The sequence below is a fragment of the Phyllobates terribilis genome, unplaced genomic scaffold (assembly GCF_046119375.1).
Source record: "Phyllobates terribilis strain yellow unplaced genomic scaffold, ASM4611937v1 Scaffold_9__5_contigs__length_417890890, whole genome shotgun sequence".
Taxonomy (NCBI): domain Eukaryota; kingdom Metazoa; phylum Chordata; class Amphibia; order Anura; family Dendrobatidae; genus Phyllobates; species Phyllobates terribilis.
This window is the reverse complement of record NW_027362769.1, coordinates 231381531-231401701: the sequence shown is the minus strand read 5'-3', so window position 1 is coordinate 231401701 and position 20171 is coordinate 231381531. Positions and strand designations below refer to the sequence as shown.

General features: G+C 40.1%; 1 protein-coding gene across 4 annotated transcripts in view; it reads left to right on the top strand.

Annotated features, from left to right (window-relative positions):
* Positions 1-17019, top strand: part of CIITA (class II major histocompatibility complex transactivator) — a 107584-nt gene extending 90565 nt beyond the window's left edge. For 2 of the 4 annotated variants that reach the window (XM_073647742.1, XM_073647739.1), the window contains 6 exons: positions 531-623; positions 1806-1889; positions 4009-4092; positions 7587-7670; positions 8339-8419; positions 13227-17018. In XM_073647742.1, coding sequence (XP_073503843.1) covers positions 531-623; positions 1806-1889; positions 4009-4092; positions 7587-7670; positions 8339-8419; positions 13227-13230 — 430 coding nt within the window. In that variant the 3' untranslated portion in view covers positions 13231-17018. Of the gene's footprint in view, positions 1-530; positions 624-1805; positions 1890-4008; positions 4093-7586; positions 7671-8338; positions 8428-13226 lie in introns of all 4 variants that reach the window. The other 2 variants (XM_073647741.1, XM_073647743.1) reach the window with 2 other exon arrangements.
* The last annotated feature ends 3152 nt before the right edge of the window (positions 17020-20171 follow it).

Genomic DNA, 20171 nt, shown 5'->3' with positions numbered 1-20171 from the left:
TTATGTAATAAAAACAAACATATATATACACATAGTATACATGTGATTTTTTTTCATACTTAATAAAGTACATTTAAGAAATAGAGATAAAACCTAAACTACCTGGAGAACTGACCTGGAGAATTTAGTGAAAGCTTATTTCATGTACAGTAAAAAAAAATAAAAAAAAAATAATATATATATATATATATATATATATATATATATATATATATATATATATATATATATATATATATATATATATATATATATATATATATACATACTAAACCAAAAATCACTCTTTTCTAAATTTGCATAACAAAAAATTACCCCAACAGCACCAAAACTGTGCTAAAAAAATAAAACAAAGCATCAGACTTCTATGTCAGTGAAAAAATAAAAAAGCTATAGCTGCTAAAAAGCTAAAGAAATGTGACAGTCATTAAGGCCTTTAGGGCCTGGTCATTAAGGGGTTATGAATAGCTTTATAAAGTAAAATATTTTCTAATAATGTTATTTGTTTTTCCCTCTTAACCTTTCCCTAGTTTGAACAACCTGACAGAGAACCACATTGGTGATAAAGGAGTGGAGAAACTGGCAGAGGTATTCCCAGAACTGCAGAGTCTTCAAACGCTGGAGTAAGTTTTGGACAATCATTAATTAGTTTGAGGAAGTGTTTTCTGAGTTTTCTAGAACTAGAGGAAAGTGATGTTGATTTGGGCTGTTGGCCATTACTTTAACATTTTAAAGGTCGAGCAGAGTAAAATGACATTTTATATTATCTACAGATTACCTGCATATTTTTACCATCTGTCCCCTATTACTCCAATATCTCTAGAAATTTCTAGTTTTTCCATCTATTTTGCCCATGACCAGAATTATGAGAACAGAGTTGAGCAAAAAGCTTTGCAGGACCCTGGTCACAGCCAAAGTCCGTGTCTGCTAGACCACTGCACTGCAAACCTATCTGTGATATCTTTGGTGCTTATTCTAATTAGTAGGCCACTCCAACATCAGGCTGCTGTGCACCATAATTTAATGACCTATTAATCAAGAGAGGTCTTTGGATTTTGCAGGTAAGAGGAGGTGTGCAGGACCCTGGTCCACCGGTCACATCCAATGTCCTTGTCTGCTAGTCCACAGCACTGCAAACCTACTACCAGTGACATCTCTGATGCCTCTTCTAATTAGTAGGACACTCCAACATCAGGCTGCTTTGCATCACAGTGTAATAACCTACTAATCAAAAGTGGTCTTTGGATGTTGTAGGTAGAAAGGGTCGCAACACCCTGGTCTGACAGCCGCAGCCTACTAATGTGCCCGCTGGAGCAGGGTCCTGTGAATATTTTTGCTCTACTATCGTTGTACTATTTCTTAATGGGCGTTCCAGTGTTTGAGGATCTCAAATCATGAGTCCTTTGACTAAATCCCAGTATCAGAATGTATTCCTACAAAAAAACCTTTTCCCTACAAAAAGTGAATTGTATGTACCGTTTCTCATCCGTGAAGGTTGTTTTACGAAAAGCAGGTAATGCGTTCCTATTATCATACTATAATATGCAGAGTCCACCGAGAAGGTGCGGAAGCTGAATCAGCCGAAAACACCTAGAAACTCCAAACCTCTGCCACAATTGCGAATTAAAAAAACCTCATATGAAATGGATAAAAAAGTGCAAATGAAAAGATGAATATGACAATCAAAAAGCAAACGCAAAACGTGCAAAAGCAATGATCAATCGGCCCCGACTGTCTATAAAATCTGTTATGTCACCCGTGTTATTAGTAAGATCAGAAACTAACAGTCCTAATGTTTTATGCAGTCTGTCACAGAACAATATCACTGGTGTGGGAGCGAAGAAACTAGCCGCTGCTCTGCCATCATTGCACTCATTGCAGACACTGAGGTAAGTGGAGGGAAGGCACGGAGCTGTCATAGTGAGGACTCGTCTCCATTCATTGTGAAACTCTAATATCAGATTTATACACATGGTAGTATATAGGCACTGTATTTCCTGTATGCCACTTTCAGAATGAGCTGATATTGTAATCTCTTTCTACAAGTTCTAACAAGTTTTACAAACCGTTTAGCTGACGGGATATGGGCTTACCGATATTGCACCTGCAGGGTAAAATGACATCCCATCATCATGACCATAGGAAATAATATGTGTAAGATGGGTGTTTTTGTATGATGAAAGAACATGGGTGTTAGGTTGGGGATGAATCATTGTGCACACTTTTAAGATGTAAGTTAGAAGACTTTAATACTGGCCAAAGACATGAAATGACGGTAACCATCTAGGATGCAAAGTGTTGATATGTTACTGAAGAATCCATATTGTATCCTATATGAGAAATGGTAACGTCTATGATTGATGCCCTGCTCGGCCGCACCACTGGGTGGATGGCATGGGATGCTTCAAGCAGGGCCGGCTGTATATCATCTCACCCATTCCCAATGCTAGATATTGCACATGGCCACAATATTTGCTCTCCAGTAGTAATACCTCTGCAGTAGACATAGTGGCACTAAGGGACGCTACTCATAATTTGAGAAAATGTACACAAGAACCATATAGTAAAATATAATGAATCTTTATTAATCAAACAGAGCAAAAAAATACATGAAATACCAATAGAAAGTGGGAAACCACAAGATGGCGCCACTCACCCACAAAATAACTACTAGGGAGATAGTACCAAGGTAGCTCCAAACATAACTAGATCATTTGACTAATCCATGGTGTAAATATCTTAAGTCTGATAAAAAGTCGAATAGACATAAGTAAATAGAGGAGCATATAGGGTACAATTTCTTACCTCCAGTAGGTGGTGGTGCCTGCCCCAACGCGCGTTTCGGCGCACTGCCTTCTTCTGGAGCTCAGTAGCTGCAGTCACACCGCTTGGAAGTGAATGACAGTTCCTGCACTGCCGGCATCTTTCTTCACAGTTTGCGCCCCTGAAGGGATCTCAGTCCCCCTGTACCTGCTCTGCAGTTGGCTATTAGGAGAGCTGTAACTGGGGAGAGAGATGCCGGGAGAAGCGCTAGCTGTGACTATGCTGGCAGCACAGGGATTTTCAATCACGGATGTCCAGGCATTGAGACTGCAGCTACTAAGCCTGGACTAGTCCCAGTGAGGAAATGCCTCACCGAACTAGTCCTGGATCATTAGCGTACAGCGAGGTTCTGTATGTAAACTGGTCTTACTGAAAAATGTGCAATTCCATAAAACATTAAAAACATTACTGGCCCGACTGATTAAAGCTGTAAAGATCATGGGAGTGGTTTAAAGGCATCAAGGGACCTGATAGGTTCCCTTTAATATATATCCATCTGGCATGTTTTATTGGGCAAAATGTACTCAAAACGACCACAAGGACCATTTTAAAGGGGGCATTGTAGGGGTACAAACATTTCAATGGTCATGTATGTAATGCATATACACATATGGAAATGTTTTAGGTTGGCATTTAGTGAGTACAATGGGAAATATGCCAACCTATAAGCTAAACTCTATGCTATTGTATTCCATGAAGTCCAGAAAATAATATACAATATAACATATGGTGTATCTTTAGCATGGGAGACTGTGGCTGACGGAAGGCATTTGGTATTTATAAAATGATGTGTCCATGACATGAATGCCATTATAGCCTATGGTGATGGGTGTCTGTGACAGATGCCTAATGGTGGCACCCATCATCCATAGACTATGGTGCCATCAGAGTAACGGATACATTATGGGAGACTTTCGGAAATCTGATGACGTATCCATGTAATGGATTGTTACAGTCTATCGATGATACCACTGTTAGGCATCAGTCAGTCTCCCTATAGTATAAATGTTGAGAGCTTTTTCTAGTGCAAATGTTAAATGGAAGCTAAAACCTTGATGAGAGCCAATGGGTAACCTTACATAGAGGCTGTGTCATCCCTATTCCCCTTTTATGTTACAGCACGTTCTATACCTGACTTATATTTTGTGTAAAGGTATCACTGTTTCTGTTTTCTATCACTTGCAGCCTGTATAATAACAATGTCTGTGATTTGGGAGCTGAACAGTTGGCCAATATACTTCCTGACCTGACATCACTTGAGGCCTTACAGTAAGTACATAGGGAAGAAAAATGCTTATTATTAATTCCACCCTCCAGTCAAAACCTAAAATGTCAATTTCCATGGTATATCAATAGTGATAATACCTGGCGCCCCCCTTATTATGTACCCTGCCACAGTTCTTCCTTTCAGTGCTCTTCTTCCCATAAATGGTCACATTGTAGGAAAGTCTAAAGAGCCCCCAACCCCTCCACTGCCCACGGATGGGCCGGCACCGATGACACATAGATTGTAAAATAATCAAATGCACAAAAATGTTACAAAAATGGAATAAAAATAATATTGCACATATGAAGTCTCTCTATCAAATTTTCAGTGGAACTAGTTACTTGTAGAAGCAAAAAGTCCATAAAGAACTCCGCAATAGACAGAATTAAAAAAGCGAATGGTGTCATAAAAAAACCTGAGCACCTATTAGGATAGATTTTGTATCACAGGTTTAGACTTGGCAGATAATCTTCATGCCTAAGATATTATTCCACAATTAAATGGCGTGATTCTGCAGCACGGTGGCTCAGTGGTTAGCACTGCAGCCTCGCAGCGCTGGGATCCCTCCAAGGACAACATCTGCAAGGAGTTTATGTTCTCCCCGTGTTTGTGTGGGTTTCCTCCGGGTTCTCTGGTTTCCTCCCACACTCCAAAGACATACTGATAGGGAATGCAGATTGTGAGCCCCAATGGGGACAGTGTAGTTAGTGTCTGTAAAGCGCTGTGGAATTAAGCAAGTAAAATAAATAAATTCTCTATAAATCAAAGTAACCAAAACCAGTAGTGTAAAAACCAATAGCAAATTTTTATTCTGAAATGTAATCAGTAGTGATGAGCGAGTATGTTTTGTTAACCCTTTCGCCGAATATGCTCGGGCGAGCACCGAGTAGTTACAGCTGCTCGGTGATGTGTTTGAATCGCTCCCGCGCTCATGATTTGCGACTGTTTGACAGCTTTAATACATGTGAGGAATGAGTAAGAAGCAGACATTCCTCGCATGTATTAAAGCTGTCAAACCGTCGCAAATCATGCACACGGGAGTGATTCAAGCATAACACCGAGCAGCTGTAACTACTCGGTGCTCGCCCAAGTATACTCGCCGAAAGGGTTAACAAAACATACTCGCTCATCACTAATAATCAGTATACTCACAAAGGAGCATATACTAGTCAGCACTCCAATGTAATCCAATTCCGGGAAACAAAACCATGCACTCAGCGTCCAGTCCAGGGTTTCGCCCCTGAGCTTCAAGGGGCATGTGAGCATAGCAAAAAAACAAAACAGCACAAATATCAGCAGGACTGACTCGTATGATGGCAGTGGAAGCTCCCAAATGCAGACCACCCAACTCCGATATATACTCTACTAGATATATACCTTTCTTGTAACCAGGATTCAAGCACATAGCCCTATTATGCCTCCATACAATCCATGAGTTGTACAGTCCATAATTTGGATGACTATTGGGCCCTGCTGTGGAATATCAAAGACAAATGAAATTTTCTTCATATGGAAGTTGTAGCATGCTTTATCAGATGCCATGTAATGGAGGTATTCTCCCCTAGGAATTGCTACTAAGGAAGATTGCCCCCATACGGCTGCACATGGAGTGTATACGGCTCCATAATACTGAACTGTAGAGACAAAATGTGTAGCCTACAGTACAGACCAAAAGTTTGGACACACCTTCTCATTTAAAGATTTTTCTGTATTTTCATGACTATGAAAATTGTACATTCACACTGAAGGCATCAAAACTATGAATTAACACATGTGGAAATATACTTAACAAAAAAGTGTGAAACAACTGAAAATATGTCTTATATTCTAGGTTCTTCAAAGTAGCCACCTTTTGCTTTGATGACTGCTTTGCACACTCTTGGCATTCTCTTGATGAGCTTCAAGAGGTAGTCACCAGAAATGGTTTTCACTTCACAGGTGTGCCCTGTCAGGTTTAATAAGTGGGATTTCTTGCCTTATAAATGGGGTTGGGACCATCAGTTGTGTTGTGCAGAAGTCTGGTGGATACACAGCTGATAGTCCTACTGAATAGACTGTTAGAATTTGTATTATGGCAAGGAAAAAAGCAGCTAAGTAAAGAAAAACGAGTGGTCATCATTACTTTAAGAAATGAAGGTCAGTCATTCCGAAAAATTGGGAAAACTTTGAAAATGTCCCCAAGTGCAGTTGCAAAAACCATCAAGCGCTACAAAGAAACTGGATCACATGGGGACCGCCCCAGGAAAGGAAGACCAAGAGTCACCTCTGCTTCTGAGGATAAGTTTATCCAAGTCACCAGCCTCAGAAATCACAGGTTAACAGCAGCTCAGATTAGAGACCAGGTCAATGACACACAGAGTTCTAGCAGTAGACACATCTCTTCAACAACTGTTAAGATGAGACTTTGTGCAGCAGGCCTTCATGGTAAAATAGCTGCTAGGAAACCACTGCTAAGGACAGGCAACAAGCAGAAGAGACTTGTTTGGGATAAAGAACACAAGGAATGGACATTAGACCAGTGGAAATCTGTGCTTTGGTCTGATGAGTCCAAATTTGAGATCTTTAGTTCCAACCACCGTGTCTTTGTGCGACGCAGAAAAGGTGAACGGATGGACTCTACATGCCTAGTTCCCACCGTGAAGCATGGAGGAGGAGGTGTGATGGTGTGGGGGTGCTTTGCTGGTGACACTGTTGGGGATTTATTCAAAATTGAAGGCATACTGAACCAGCATGGCTACCACAGCATCTTGCAGCGGCATGCTATCCCATCCGATTTGCGTTTAGTTGGACCATCATTTATTTTTCAACAGGACAATGACCCCAAACACACCTCCAGGCTGTGTAAGGGCTATTTGACCAAGAAGGAGAGTGATGGGGTGCTACGCCAGATGACCTGGCCTCCACAGTCACCAGACATGAACCCAATCGAGATGGTTTGAGGTGAGCTGGACCGCAGAGTGAAGGCAAAAGGGCCAACAAGTGCTAAGCATCTCTGGGAACTCCTTCAAGATTGTTGGAAGACCATTTCCGGTGACTACCTCTTGAAGCTCATCAAGAGAATGCCAAGAGTGTGCAAAGCAGTCATCAAACCAAAAGGTGGCTACTTTGAAGAACCTAGAATATAAGACATATTTTCAGTTGTTTCACACTTTTTTGTTAAGTATATAATTCCACATGTGTTAATTCATAGTTTTGATGCCTTCAGTGTGAATGTACAATTTTCATAGTCATGAAAATAAAGAAAAATCTTTAAATGAGAAGGTGTGTCCAAACTTTTGGTCTGTACTGTATGTGTCTATTATGAGATGTAAAATTGTAGGTCAATCATTTACTTAGGCAAATATGTAATCAAAGTGTGAGTTATCCATGATAAAGCTGAAATGAGCTGCTTTCTAGGACTTTAATAATACAGTGCAGCATGGCAAGAGAATAGAATAATGCTTCAAATGTCAATATAATTTCCTGTGCTGTAATCATTATTTTTTTTTGTTTGAAGCTTGGATTGCAACAGGATCACATGCACTGGAGCTGAACAACTTGCAGCCAGTCTACAGAAGTGTCCTAAATTGCGGAGTCTCAGGTGTGTGCATGGTGTGTATGATCTTGTAAGGAAATGGCGCCATCTACTGTTATAAATGCAGAATGCAGAGTATCATTGCCAGCAGGCAAAATGAGCTTTGAATAATTTGTATATAATGGGAAAGTATGATATACTTAGACAGGTGCTTGACAAAAGAAGATTATATGCTTTCAATACTCCAGTCATTAAAAATACATGTCTATGGAAAAGTAGAATAAAAGCGGCATTTGTTCTTCTTCAGCAAAATTATTTTTTATAGTTTTAAATGATTTATCAAAAGCTGTGTGATATCCGGGTAATTCCGAGAACGTGGAGTAGGAACCCGGAAAGCAGCCTCTGCAAAGCCTTTCATAAATGGAGCAATTTGATTCTTCCTGTGTCCTTTCCGGTCCTCCATGCCAGCCAGTCTTTACTTCTGCAACCAGCTTCTTCGTCCGGCATCCTTGGCATCTCTTGCATGTACTAGACCCTGTTGCTGGCTGGGTGTAGTTAGCACCAGAGGCACCCAAGAATGGCGGGTGGAAAAGTGAACACCGGCTGCCATAGAGGACCGGACAGGATGTGAGACCAAGGCTGCACAAAAGAAACTGCTCCTCTCTAGTCATTATTACTATTAATCATTGTGACCCTTCATACAGAGCCTTATATATGATCTTGTATCTCTGTAGGATGTATAGTATGACCATCCCTCATGCCACTCTACAGCGCCTTCAGCAGCGAGATTCACGGATCAGCTGTCTTTCTATTGGGTAAGAAGGTAATTGTTTTATTGTGATTTTAAATATCGAAATATTTATTTCATTACATATCTTGTACATTCTAAAGTTTTAGCAAAACGAGAATCAAACCCTTTAAAGCTCACAAATGTATTAGAACATATTTTAAGAAAATGCACCAAAAAACCACGTGCACCAGAAACCACCATATACAAAGGTTGAATTTTCCAGATTAGAGCAAATGACAATACAGTTATCTAATCGAACCATTCAAACAATGTCATAACGGCAGAAATGGAGTTTATTCACTCATGCAATCAAAAAATAATTTTCCTGACAATAGACGAGATAAAAAAAACAATGCTGCAGACCAAAAGAATTCCAGAAGAAATGTCCAGATTACCCACTAAATCAGATATAGAGAAGATACGAGATAATGATAAAAGCTAATCAGAACTACATGTCTAAATTGTTTTAGAAGTTAATCATGATGTCATTCTCTGTTCCTCGTGCCTCTACGCGTTTCTCCATTAAGTGGATCATCAGGAGGCCCCAGTACAAGTAGAGATAGCCAGAGTGATGTGGGATAATCCTAAGCCCATTGTGATATACTTGTACTGGGGCCTCCCGATGATCCACTTAATGGGGAAACGCGTTGAGGCACGAGGAACAGAGAATGACATCATGATTAACTTCTAAAAGTATGCGTTTTTTTCTATCACAAGGCATGCTTAATATGTCCCTCCTAGAATAGGAATTCTCTATCTAGACTAGTATTTATTTATAATTTATTGTCTAGGAGGGATAAATAGGGAAAGTGAGCGGGGGCGCCAAATCCCGTAAATCTAGGGTGCCAACCTCCGCTGCTAGGCAGGAATAGCCTAGAGTCTATCCCAGGGAAACATAGGCTGTATAATTGTGATATGACCTGGGGGTTTATTTTTTTTGCTACCGTAATTACAGCATTTTTGGTGATTTACATCAGTAATATTATTTACGTGTATGTATATTGTATGCATTCATGCTATATTGCCAGATATCTATTAGACATGAAGTTTTGATTAGCTTTTATCATTATCTCGTATCATCTCTATATCTGATTTTTCAGTGGGTAATCTGGCCATTTCTTCTGGGATTCTTTTGGGCTACAGTACTATTTTTTTTATCTCGTCTATTGTCAGGAAAATAATTTTTTGATTGCATGAGTGAATAAATTCCATTTTTGCTGGGATGACATTCCTTGAATGGTCCGATTAGATAACCGTATTGTCATTTGCTCTGATCTGGAAAATGTTTATGGTGCACATGGTTTTTTAATGCATTTTTAAAAATATGTTCTAATAAATTTCTGAGTTTTAAAGGGTTTAAATATACAATTTTTGGACACTTTCACCTTTTCAACGATATCCGTATCTAATTTCTACTTGTCTAAACGATAATCACCGCATATAAATAAGCCGATTTCACATTTAAGAACACATTTTTGAATTTTTATACTTTTATTCCACCTTTGCAACATTTCAAAACCTGAGCAGGAAGGAGTGGGGGCAATGACAGCCCAAGATATTCTCAATAACTCCTGCCAGGAATCGTTAACACACAGAAAATTTGTGCTTAGGATGTGTTTAGCTCACAAAAAATTCTGTACACCAGTGTTCCCCAACTCCGGTCCTCAAGAGCCACCAACAGATCACACTTTCAGGATTTCCTTTGTATTACACAGGTGATCTGAGGGTCCGCATGTAACAAAAATCACAGCATGCACTAGTCTGATCCATCTTGCTGATCAGACTCGCCCATTAAACTCCATGGGAGCATTAAAAAATGGTTGTCATACAGACACCACGATATGTATAGCACTTGCTTTTATATGGATCCATTGCAATTATTAACTTAGAAAACTGTATTTGGTTATTCTCATGTTTTAAATTGTTGTTGTTTAAGGGTCTGTTCACATAATGATTTTTCAGGCAGTCAAAAATTGTGAGTTTTTACACTGATCTTTTTGTCTTATTTTTTCCGTGAGTGTTTTTGTTAATGCTTTGTTAAAGCGCACCTGTCAGCAGGATTGTGCTCAGTAAACTACATACACTGTCAGGTGGGCGACATTACACTGATTAAAATGATACCTTGGTTGATGAAATCCGTCCTGTGGTTCTTGTGTAATCTTTCCTTTTAGGCCACGGCCCCACTATCACTATTTGGTCAGTATTTTTTCTCAGGAGTGGGAGCCAAAACCAGGAGTGGGTGATAAATGCAGAATTGGTGACTTGTTTCTATTATACTTTTTATCCGATTGTTCCTCTCATGGTTTTGTCTCCCACTCCTGAGAAAAAATACTGACCAAATGCTGATAATGGGGCCGTGGCCACAGTTTGGAGATAATGATATGCTGGTGTTCTGGGGCGACCTGTGGGGGGGCGCTCTATCTGGTGCTCTGCTTACATATTTATCTGTATGCTCTTATGACCGCTCACTGATCCTTCACTGACCAGCCTCCTGTTTTACCTAGCCCCGCACTACTAGATGCATTATGTAAAATAGGAGGCAGGTCAGTGAACGATCAGTGACCTGTCATAAGAGCATACAGATGAATATGTAAGCAGAGCACCAGATAGAGCGCCCCCCACAGGCCGCCCTGGAGCATGAGCATGTCATTATCTCCAAACTGAAAGTAAAGATTACACAAGAACCACAGGACGGGTTTCATCAAACAAGGTATCATTTTAATCAGTGTAATGTAATTTTTGAGCCTTAAAAAACACTTACAAAACACATTTTTGTAGCCTTCCCATTGACATCTATTGTAAATTATAAAGGGGTTTCATAGCGGGAAACTCTTGAAGAATGGTCAAGTCACTTCTTTTAAACACTTGTCATTTTTGCAAAAATTATGTTAATAAAAACAGTCAAGAGACTGAAACTATGAACAAGAAGTCATTTTCAATAGGAATAAATATGAAAAGTATTTCAAGCGCTTTTTTTTTGTTAGTGATTTTTTTTCCAGGCATTTGAGCTGTGTAGCTGTGAACCCAGCTCTGGGGGAGGTAAATGAATAGTAAGCTGCAGTACAATCTATGTCTCTATCTGTTCTCTCCCTCTGCTAATTCCTTTTCATCCCTCCACCCAATAAAGTTCAGTAGGCTGTAATCTGACTCTTAGGCTAGGGTCACATGACTGTATTTTCTCTCATCTGAGAAAATCAGTCCGATTATGCTAATCACACTCCGGTCAAAGATTGATCAGAGTGTCATCAGAGTGTAGTCCGATTTTCTTGGATGTGGAGAAGATGGAAAAAAATTCTCTACCCACTCCATTCTGTCAATCTGTGAAAATCAGACTGCGCTCAGATGTCATCCAAGTGCAGTCCGATTACTTTGATGAACCCATTGACTTGCATGGCTGAGTGCGATCCGATTTATTGATACAAATCATGCATTCTACAAATTTTTTTGTAGAAGTTTTTTTCGAAGGACAGACTTGGTGATTAGCTGACAGTGGCCAGACACCAGCACATTTAACAGCCAGTAATACTGTTCATTCTGTGAAGGATACATTTTAAAAGGACCTTAACAAATGCTGATAGATCCCACTTATTGATAAATGATCTGTCAGGTTTTCATTAGGGAAGCAAGAATAGCGCCAGAGACTATTATTACTCCGATGAATAAGCTGACATACGGTGGTACGCGGGCAGCTTTGTGATGAGATGCATCTTCAGTACAATGACAGACTACAGGCTGCCATATACTTGCTGCTAAGATGCAAGGCAAATTGGTTATATTAATAATTGCTATGTAGGAGTTAGTGCAAATCGATTCACATATCCCAGTCCATTGGCCATGATAGTGGTGTGTGGCCGCGGGACAACCACCTCTTACCTGACGGACTCCGTGGCTCCTCTTTTAATTGGCCGGACTGGTATGACATCATCGTTGTGGGGGTGATGCACATGTGATGTCACTCCAGAGCCGCGGTTGCCTTTAGATAAAAGGATGTTATCCCCCTCCCTTCCAGCTACCACTTTTGTGGCCAATGGACTGGGACATGCAAATTGATTTGCACCAATTCTACAATTTGTCTTTTATGTATTTGATTTTAACCCCTTCCCAGCATGGCCAATTTCCATTTTTTCCTCCCCTTTTTTCAAGAGCGATAACTTTTTTATTTTTCTGCCCACATAGACATATGAGGGTTTGTTTTTTTGGGGAGATCAGACCCCCAGCTGTCATAGCAACCCTTCAGCACCCCGTGGTAGTGTCGCGGAGGTGCTGATGGGCGCATTGAATAATGTACCCCCATGCCTGTCTGTCAGGGTTTGACAGTAGCTGTTAATAGTCGCAGGCTCCTATCTGCTCCATCCGCGGCTGTTAGAGGCAGTAACACACAGCCATTACCTACCGGGTATGGGGCGAGCTCACCCCAAGAGCCCGCTCCGTACACCCGCTACCACCTTGCTCCGTACATGTCCAGCTGATGTCAGTAAGGGGTTAAGGATGTTTTATAGCTATATTTAATTTAAACTATAAAAGAGAATTTATCATTGCACAATTTTATTTCTGTCTTTACTTATTTAAAGGGATCGTACAAGATTAGAAAACACATACGGTACCTACCTACCTCCAGAGACCACCACACTTGTACACAGGTTATATGTACTAGCTACATATTCTAACTCTAGACATAAGCCATACACAGGTGTGACGCTGTCCCTTCAAGAAAGAGACGTTATTCTAACTATAGATAACCCCTTTAATTTATAGTACAGGCAGAATCCTGAATATTTCACAATATTTACTGGACAAGTAATTTCACAGCATTTACTTATTTTTTTACGCAGGTGAGAAAAGAAGAAAAGTAAAGAAAATATATTCCAAATAATGAGTTTGAAAGGCTCGAAGCGAAGGATTTGCACCATTTCTACCATTGATAATTGCACACGTGGCCAAACGGACAAATGTTTTCGCATTCATGCAATAATAAGTCTAAGATTACTGTGGGGAAATGAAAACAAGGGGTAAAGTCAAATGACCTTGTGTTACCTGCCGAAAGATACATTATGGCTTTTTTTATGCCAAAGGCTAACAATAAAAAGCATATTAATGTCGCCTAATAAGAGAAATTGGAGATTAAATCATCATGTTATCAGTTGGGTCTAAACAGCATATTCCATAAAGAGGAAAGCGATCACCTGTGGATATGGCATTGAGTGGTCGGTTTGTGTTTTACTCCTTTTTTCCACTATTCTGACCTTTGAGCTAAATTACCATAACTTTCTCAGTTTACGAAAGTGCCACCCTTTTATGCTCTCCTTATACTCTGCAGAGGGACGTTTAGGCTTTGGCTACACCCCAATGTGATGAAACCAAAGTTGCTTTATTTGTACAATATAAGAAATAATTCTACCAGCATACCGATGTGTTTGGTCATTTTCATCCATTTACAAAATTGCTTGGTTGGCGGCTCTTTTCTGGTGTCATGGTAAGCACTGTGAAACTATCAGATGTTCCCCTCACTACCACTCCCCCTCGCCTCTTCATGCATGCAGTCTCACAGGCACAATGAGAGACTGCACCTGCACACCTCTCCTCCCTGCACACCCCTCCTCCCTGCACCTGCACACCCCTCCTCCCTGCACACCTCTCCTCCCTGCACCTGCACACCCCTCCTCCCTGCACCTGCACACCCCTCCTTCCTGCACAGCCCTCCTCCCTGCACCTGCACACCCCTCTTCCCTGCTCCCTGCACACCCCTCCTCCCTGCACCTGCACACCCCTCCTCCCTGCACAGCCCTCCTCCCTGCACCTGCACACCCCTCTTCCCTGCAAACCCCTCCTCCCTGCACCTGCACATCCCTCCTCCCTGCCTACTATGTACTGCATCACTCAGGGACTGAAAAAGCGTTAGTAAATCCTGAAGGCATGGAGAGTAGATAGTAAGCCCGCGAGGGCAGGGTCCTCTCCCCCTCTGTACCAGCTTTATATATGTTATATGTATGTAACCCCTTTTTCACATGTGCTGCACCCTGGAATTAGGGGGGGGCTTTAAAAATAAATAATAATAGGCTGCTATAAGGAATTGTGCATCAAAAGTCACAGTGAAGCCCTGGCGGTGTGGCTATATATTTGTGCACAAATACTTGAGAAAATTTGGCGAAAATACCAGGGAAAATTGTAATGGAAGCCTGAAAAATAAGGACTTTTAGGAATCTGACAGCCAAAGACTTAAAGGGAATCTGTCAGCAAGTTTTTGCTTCCTCATCTGAGAGCAGCCTGATGTAGGCAAAGAGAAGCTGAGTCCAGTGATGTATCACTTAGATTACTGGGTGCAGCCATTCTCACACAATCAGAGCTTTTAGATTTCATATGAAGCAGAGCTGAGAAAGCTAACTTCGCCCACACCTGGCTCTCCATGTACAAAGTCCATAGACAGTGAGCTGCCTACTATCACAGGAGGGGGCGTGTCAGACCAGGAGGCACAGGACCAGCTAGTCACAGCTGTGATAAGCTCCTGGTGCTAAAACAATCATTGTAAGCAAACAAAACCTCCAAACTTGATAAGTGACACATCGCTGAAATCTGTGTTTTTACCCCTACCTCATACTGTCTTCAGATTACATAGCAAAAACTTGATGACAGATTCCCTTTAAAGGGAATGTGTTGTCAGAAAATTATGTATTGTTTAAATCAGGTTTTTGTGTTATGAGTATTTTTTAAAAAATGTTAGCAAAGTGTTTGATTCCTATCGGGATCTTTTATTAATAAAATCAAAATGATTAATCGTCCAATTTTCGCACTGACCACTGAAGTTATTTTAGGCTGATACTTCTTGTCCTTTCAGGAGTTTTCAGCAGGTTCATTATCATCAGAGGCAGGATTAAAGTGACAGGTAACACCTCTATACACCGCTAATAACACAGGATCACAGCTGACCTTTCACAACGACCTTGTGCATTTCTTCAATACAAAAGATTGGGTTGGAAACCGACTATTGCCAATAATGTACATGTGCGTTTCCGGAACCTAAAGGAAGCAGAGTCTAAAAAGCCTCAATGACCAGTGTGAGAATTGCAAGAATTCTATTTTTTTTTTAAATACAGATTGTGACATGGAAAAAAAGACAATTCTTTAAAAATACAATTATAACAAAAAATCTGTCTTAAACCTCAGGCCATTTTCTGATGATAGCTTCCCTTTAATACTTAGTCCGATTAAGAATACCATAATAAACAATCCAGGGAAACCAAACTAAACTCATATGAAAGGCATCTGAGTCTGGCTGTACTGGGGTTAGTTTAATAAAGGAGTAAAATCTTTTCCTCCAACTATGGTTAACAGCTGTGGTTGAAGATCTGTAGGTACACTGCAGCACCAATCCTCCGGTGGTCCGACAGGCCTTCTTTACTTATACAGCGGTGACCAATCTTTCAAAGGCATTGGCCTTAAAGTGTAAATGTCATTTCAGGAGAACTTGCAGCAGAATGTCTGTCTCTGCCTCTACCTCCTCCCTAATCCCCCTCATTCCCTTCCCCATAGAATCTTATGAGCACCAACTGTCATCTCTTATCTCAGAAATGGAAAAATTTGTCTTCACTAATACACAGTTTAGAGTAAAAGATCAGTGCTAGAGTAGAAAGAAGCAGATTTCTCTGATTAAAATATATTACAAAGGATTTTATATTCATGTGCACTATTGAGTTATGAAATAAAAATTAAAAAAACAGCGGTTACGCTTTAACAGTCATGTGCGATGTAGGCCAGCATCACCACTGTGGCCAGAGATTGGCTTCCATGGCTACCTATAAGTACAGCATTTCATCTCTGCAGGAGTAGTAAAAATTGGCAGAAAAAAAGGAGCATCTGCTCTAATTTGATAGATGAGTAATTAATGGGTTTTTTTTTACTTCTACTTTTATTTTTTATACCCTTGTAAAAATGCTTTAATTTTCCAGCATTATTTTGGCACGTTTGAAGCACACGGGGAAGTTCTAGTTCTGATTGTCATTAACCACGAGGAGCGTTTTATACACCGTAAGATTGTTTGCACTATATTGTACAGGTTTATAAATAACGTTTTGTGTTTTTGTCCTTTATCTGCTGCTTTAAAATGTGAATTTCTCATAGGCACCTTTGTCAGCTGACAATCTTTTCCTTATGCAAATGCTGGAAAAAAAATCCTTAAGGTTTGGGAATAGCAACAAAAGCCTTCTGATGTTTATTTGGAGATATCACAATAGTGATTGAGAAATAAAGTCCCATACAAAGTCCTGTCAATCAATCATACTTCCATTGAAAAATGTGTTGCATTTTACAATCAACACAATTGATCTTTTGTGATGTATTATTTTATCGTAACCAAATTTGCATGCCTCCAAGAGCAAAAATGATCAAAAGATTAGAGACGACCAGGTCGTACACTCCTCCTAACCAAGGTGACACAAAAGCATAAAGTGCACTTTAAAGCCTTGGCACAGACGTCAGCAGCAATGCAACACAATTGTCAATTGGCCGCTTCAGTTAGAGAATGATGGTGGGAATATTCAGGGTCTATTAGGTTTGTCTGCAGGTGTTATTTCTGTTTTTTATTGTGTTGTTTCTGATTTTGTTGTCGTACTGAAATCAATTGTTTTATGTTCTGAGAATGTATAATAACATTGTTACTTTTAGAATTGTTTTTTTAACTGTGTGAAACAAGATTTCTACCTTTTTTTTTTTTAAATAAATGTTTCTATGAAATCAGTGTGCTGTGTGGTGTCTCTATAAACTGCTATCCAATTCCCCCGAAACAGAACAAAGCACCCAACAATCCAACCCAACAAATAAAGAACAAAGAGGTACTGGGTACTCTGCTCTAATTCACCTCTCGAAGCTAGTTACATAGGTTAAAAAAAGACCTCAGTCCATCAAGTTCAACCTTCCTCCCCCAATTATACATTGTGTCATTAATTTAACTGTAACCTACAATAATATTTGTACTGAGGAAATCATCCAGCCCTTTTTTTGAAAGTTGTTATAGTGTCGGCCATCACTACCTCTTGTGGTCGGCATTCCACAGTCTGACTGTAAAGAACCCTTTCCTGTTGAGGTGCCAGAATCGCCTTTCTTCCACCCATAATGAGTGTCCCATGGTCCTTAATATGGTCTTTGGAAGGAATAAGTCATGTGCCAGTCCTCTGTAGTAACCACACATATATTTATACATATAAATGAGATCTCTGAGACGTCTTTTTTCTTAGCTAAACAATCACAACTTTTCCAACCTCTTATCATAGTAGAGATCTTCCATCCCTTGTAATAATCTAGTTGCCGCCTTTGAACTGACTCTAACTTCTGAATATCCTTTCTAGAATGTGGCGCCCAAAACTGGATCCCATATTCCAGATGTGGCCTCACCAGTGATTTATAAAGGGGTAACAGTACGTTGGGATCGCGTGATTTTATTTCTCTTTTTATACACCCTACAATCTTGTTTGCTTTTGCGGCTGCTGCTTGACATTGAGTACTGCTGCTCAGCTTAATTGTAACCAGAATACCCAAGTCCTTCTGTTCTGTAGTCCCGAGTATATTTCCATATAATGTATATGCAGCAATAGGATTACTCCGTCCTAGGTGCATTACTCTACATTTATCTACATTAAACCTCCTCTGGCAAGTGTTTGCCCATTCTGGCATCTTCTCTAAATCGTTTTGCAATATTTTAATGTCAATGTCAGATTTTAATATCCCACATATCCTAGTTAGATATGACTAAAGGTAAAGCTACTACAGCATAGATGATGCTTAGTAAGTTTGACTCTAAAGGTGCACATACATGATAGATCGGTGACTGAAAGCTCAGTGTCTCCAACTCCATGTACTGGTGATGGCTTATCTAGAAGGAACACAAAAGGATTGTGTGTCTGACTCCAAACTGCAAGATTATTTCTCTGCCAACATTATCTGTCGCAGGAGAGTCTGGAGGCTGCTCATACACGTAAGTCAAACAAAAGAATACAGCAGCACTCTGTAAGCACTAAGATGTATGCAAACACTGAATACACAGCAGGTGAAATAAGTATTGAACACATCATCGATTTTCTAAGTAGATCATAGAATCATAAATAGCATAGGGATAAAATATAACCTTTATTAGAAAATTTTTAAAAAGGCCCAAAGTGCAAAGTGCATACATAAATACAAGACGTACCATGAAGTACTAAGAAAGGAATGCAAATAGGAAAAATACACCTATAGTACAGACAATCCTGTGTCAAAAAATGGTCGGTGATAACCTGTGAAAGACCACTTCCCAGGTAAAATGGTGGATTTTTCAAAATAATGTCATAGTGATACTAGCCACTTAACATATCCAATGAATGGGGGCATGATTATGGGCACTTTACTCCCCTGATGACAAAAGGGAAACGCGTCGGGAGCCCGCCTGTATAAGACTTCATACCCATCACTAATGGAGGATCAGATAAGTTTATAAGTTTCCTCCGTGATTGTATGATATTTTTGCAATACCACGAAGTAGTAATATTTATATGTGGTTATATGCTTTGGTTAAAAATGAAAAATATTCCTTCAATGGTTCTATATGTCTGGCTGATTGGTTTAATGTACTAAGCTAGCCTATACTATTCCCAAAAGTCATGTATTAGATGTATACCTGCTCAATATATTGCACACTGACCTGGTTTATTGACTGATGGGTATTATGCTAGAGAGGATATGGTCGTCTGGTGGACTTTGTTATTGACATTATTTCGAAAAATCCACCATTTTACCTGGGAAGTGGTCTTTCACAGGTTATCACCGACCATTTTTTGACACAGGATTGTCTGTACTATAGGTGAATTTTTCCTATTTGCATTCTTTTCTTAGTACTTCATGGTACGTCTTGTATTTATGTATGCACTTTGGGCCTTTTTAAAAATTTTCGAATTTAGGTTATATTTTATCCCTATGCTATTTATTATCATAACAAATTGGGTACCACTTTAGCTATTACTGTAGATCATAGAATCCTAGACTGTAAGGCTAAGTGCCCACGATGCAGAAATGCTGCGGATTTTTCCTGAGTGTTTCTGCATCTCCCTGGCAGAAAAAAACGCATGCGGATTGTACATGCGGATTATACATGCGGATTGTACATGCTTATTGTACATGCGGATTGTACATGCATTTTTTCTGCCAGGCAGAAGTGTTTTTAACATGCGACTTCGCATGCGGGTTGTCAAGCGCTTTCCAAGCGATTTTAGCATCACTTGGAAAAGTGCTTGACAACTTGGTCACACTATATACACTGCTCAAAAAAATAAAGGGAACACTTAAACAACAGGATATAACTCCAAGTAAATCAAACTTCTGTGAAATCAAACTGTCCACTTAGGAAGCAACACTGATTGACAATCAATTTCACATGCTGTTGTGCAATTGGAATAGACAATAAATGGAAATTATTGGCAATTATCTCTGGCTGATGTTTTGATCACTTTTGAATGTTGGTTGTGCTTTCACACTCGTGGTAGCATGAGACGGACTCTACAACCCAAAGAAATTGCTCAGGTAGTGCAGCTCATCCAGGATGGCACATCAATGCGAACTGTGGCAAGAAGGTTTGCTGTGTCTGTCAGCATAGTGTCCAGAGGCTGCAGGCGCCACCAGGAGACAGGCCAGTACACCAGGAGACGTGGAGGGGGCCGTAGGAGGGCAACAGCCCAGCAGCAGGACCGCTACCTCCTCCTTTGTGCAAGGAGGAACAGGAGGAGCACTGCCAGAGCCCTGCAAAATGACCTCCAGCA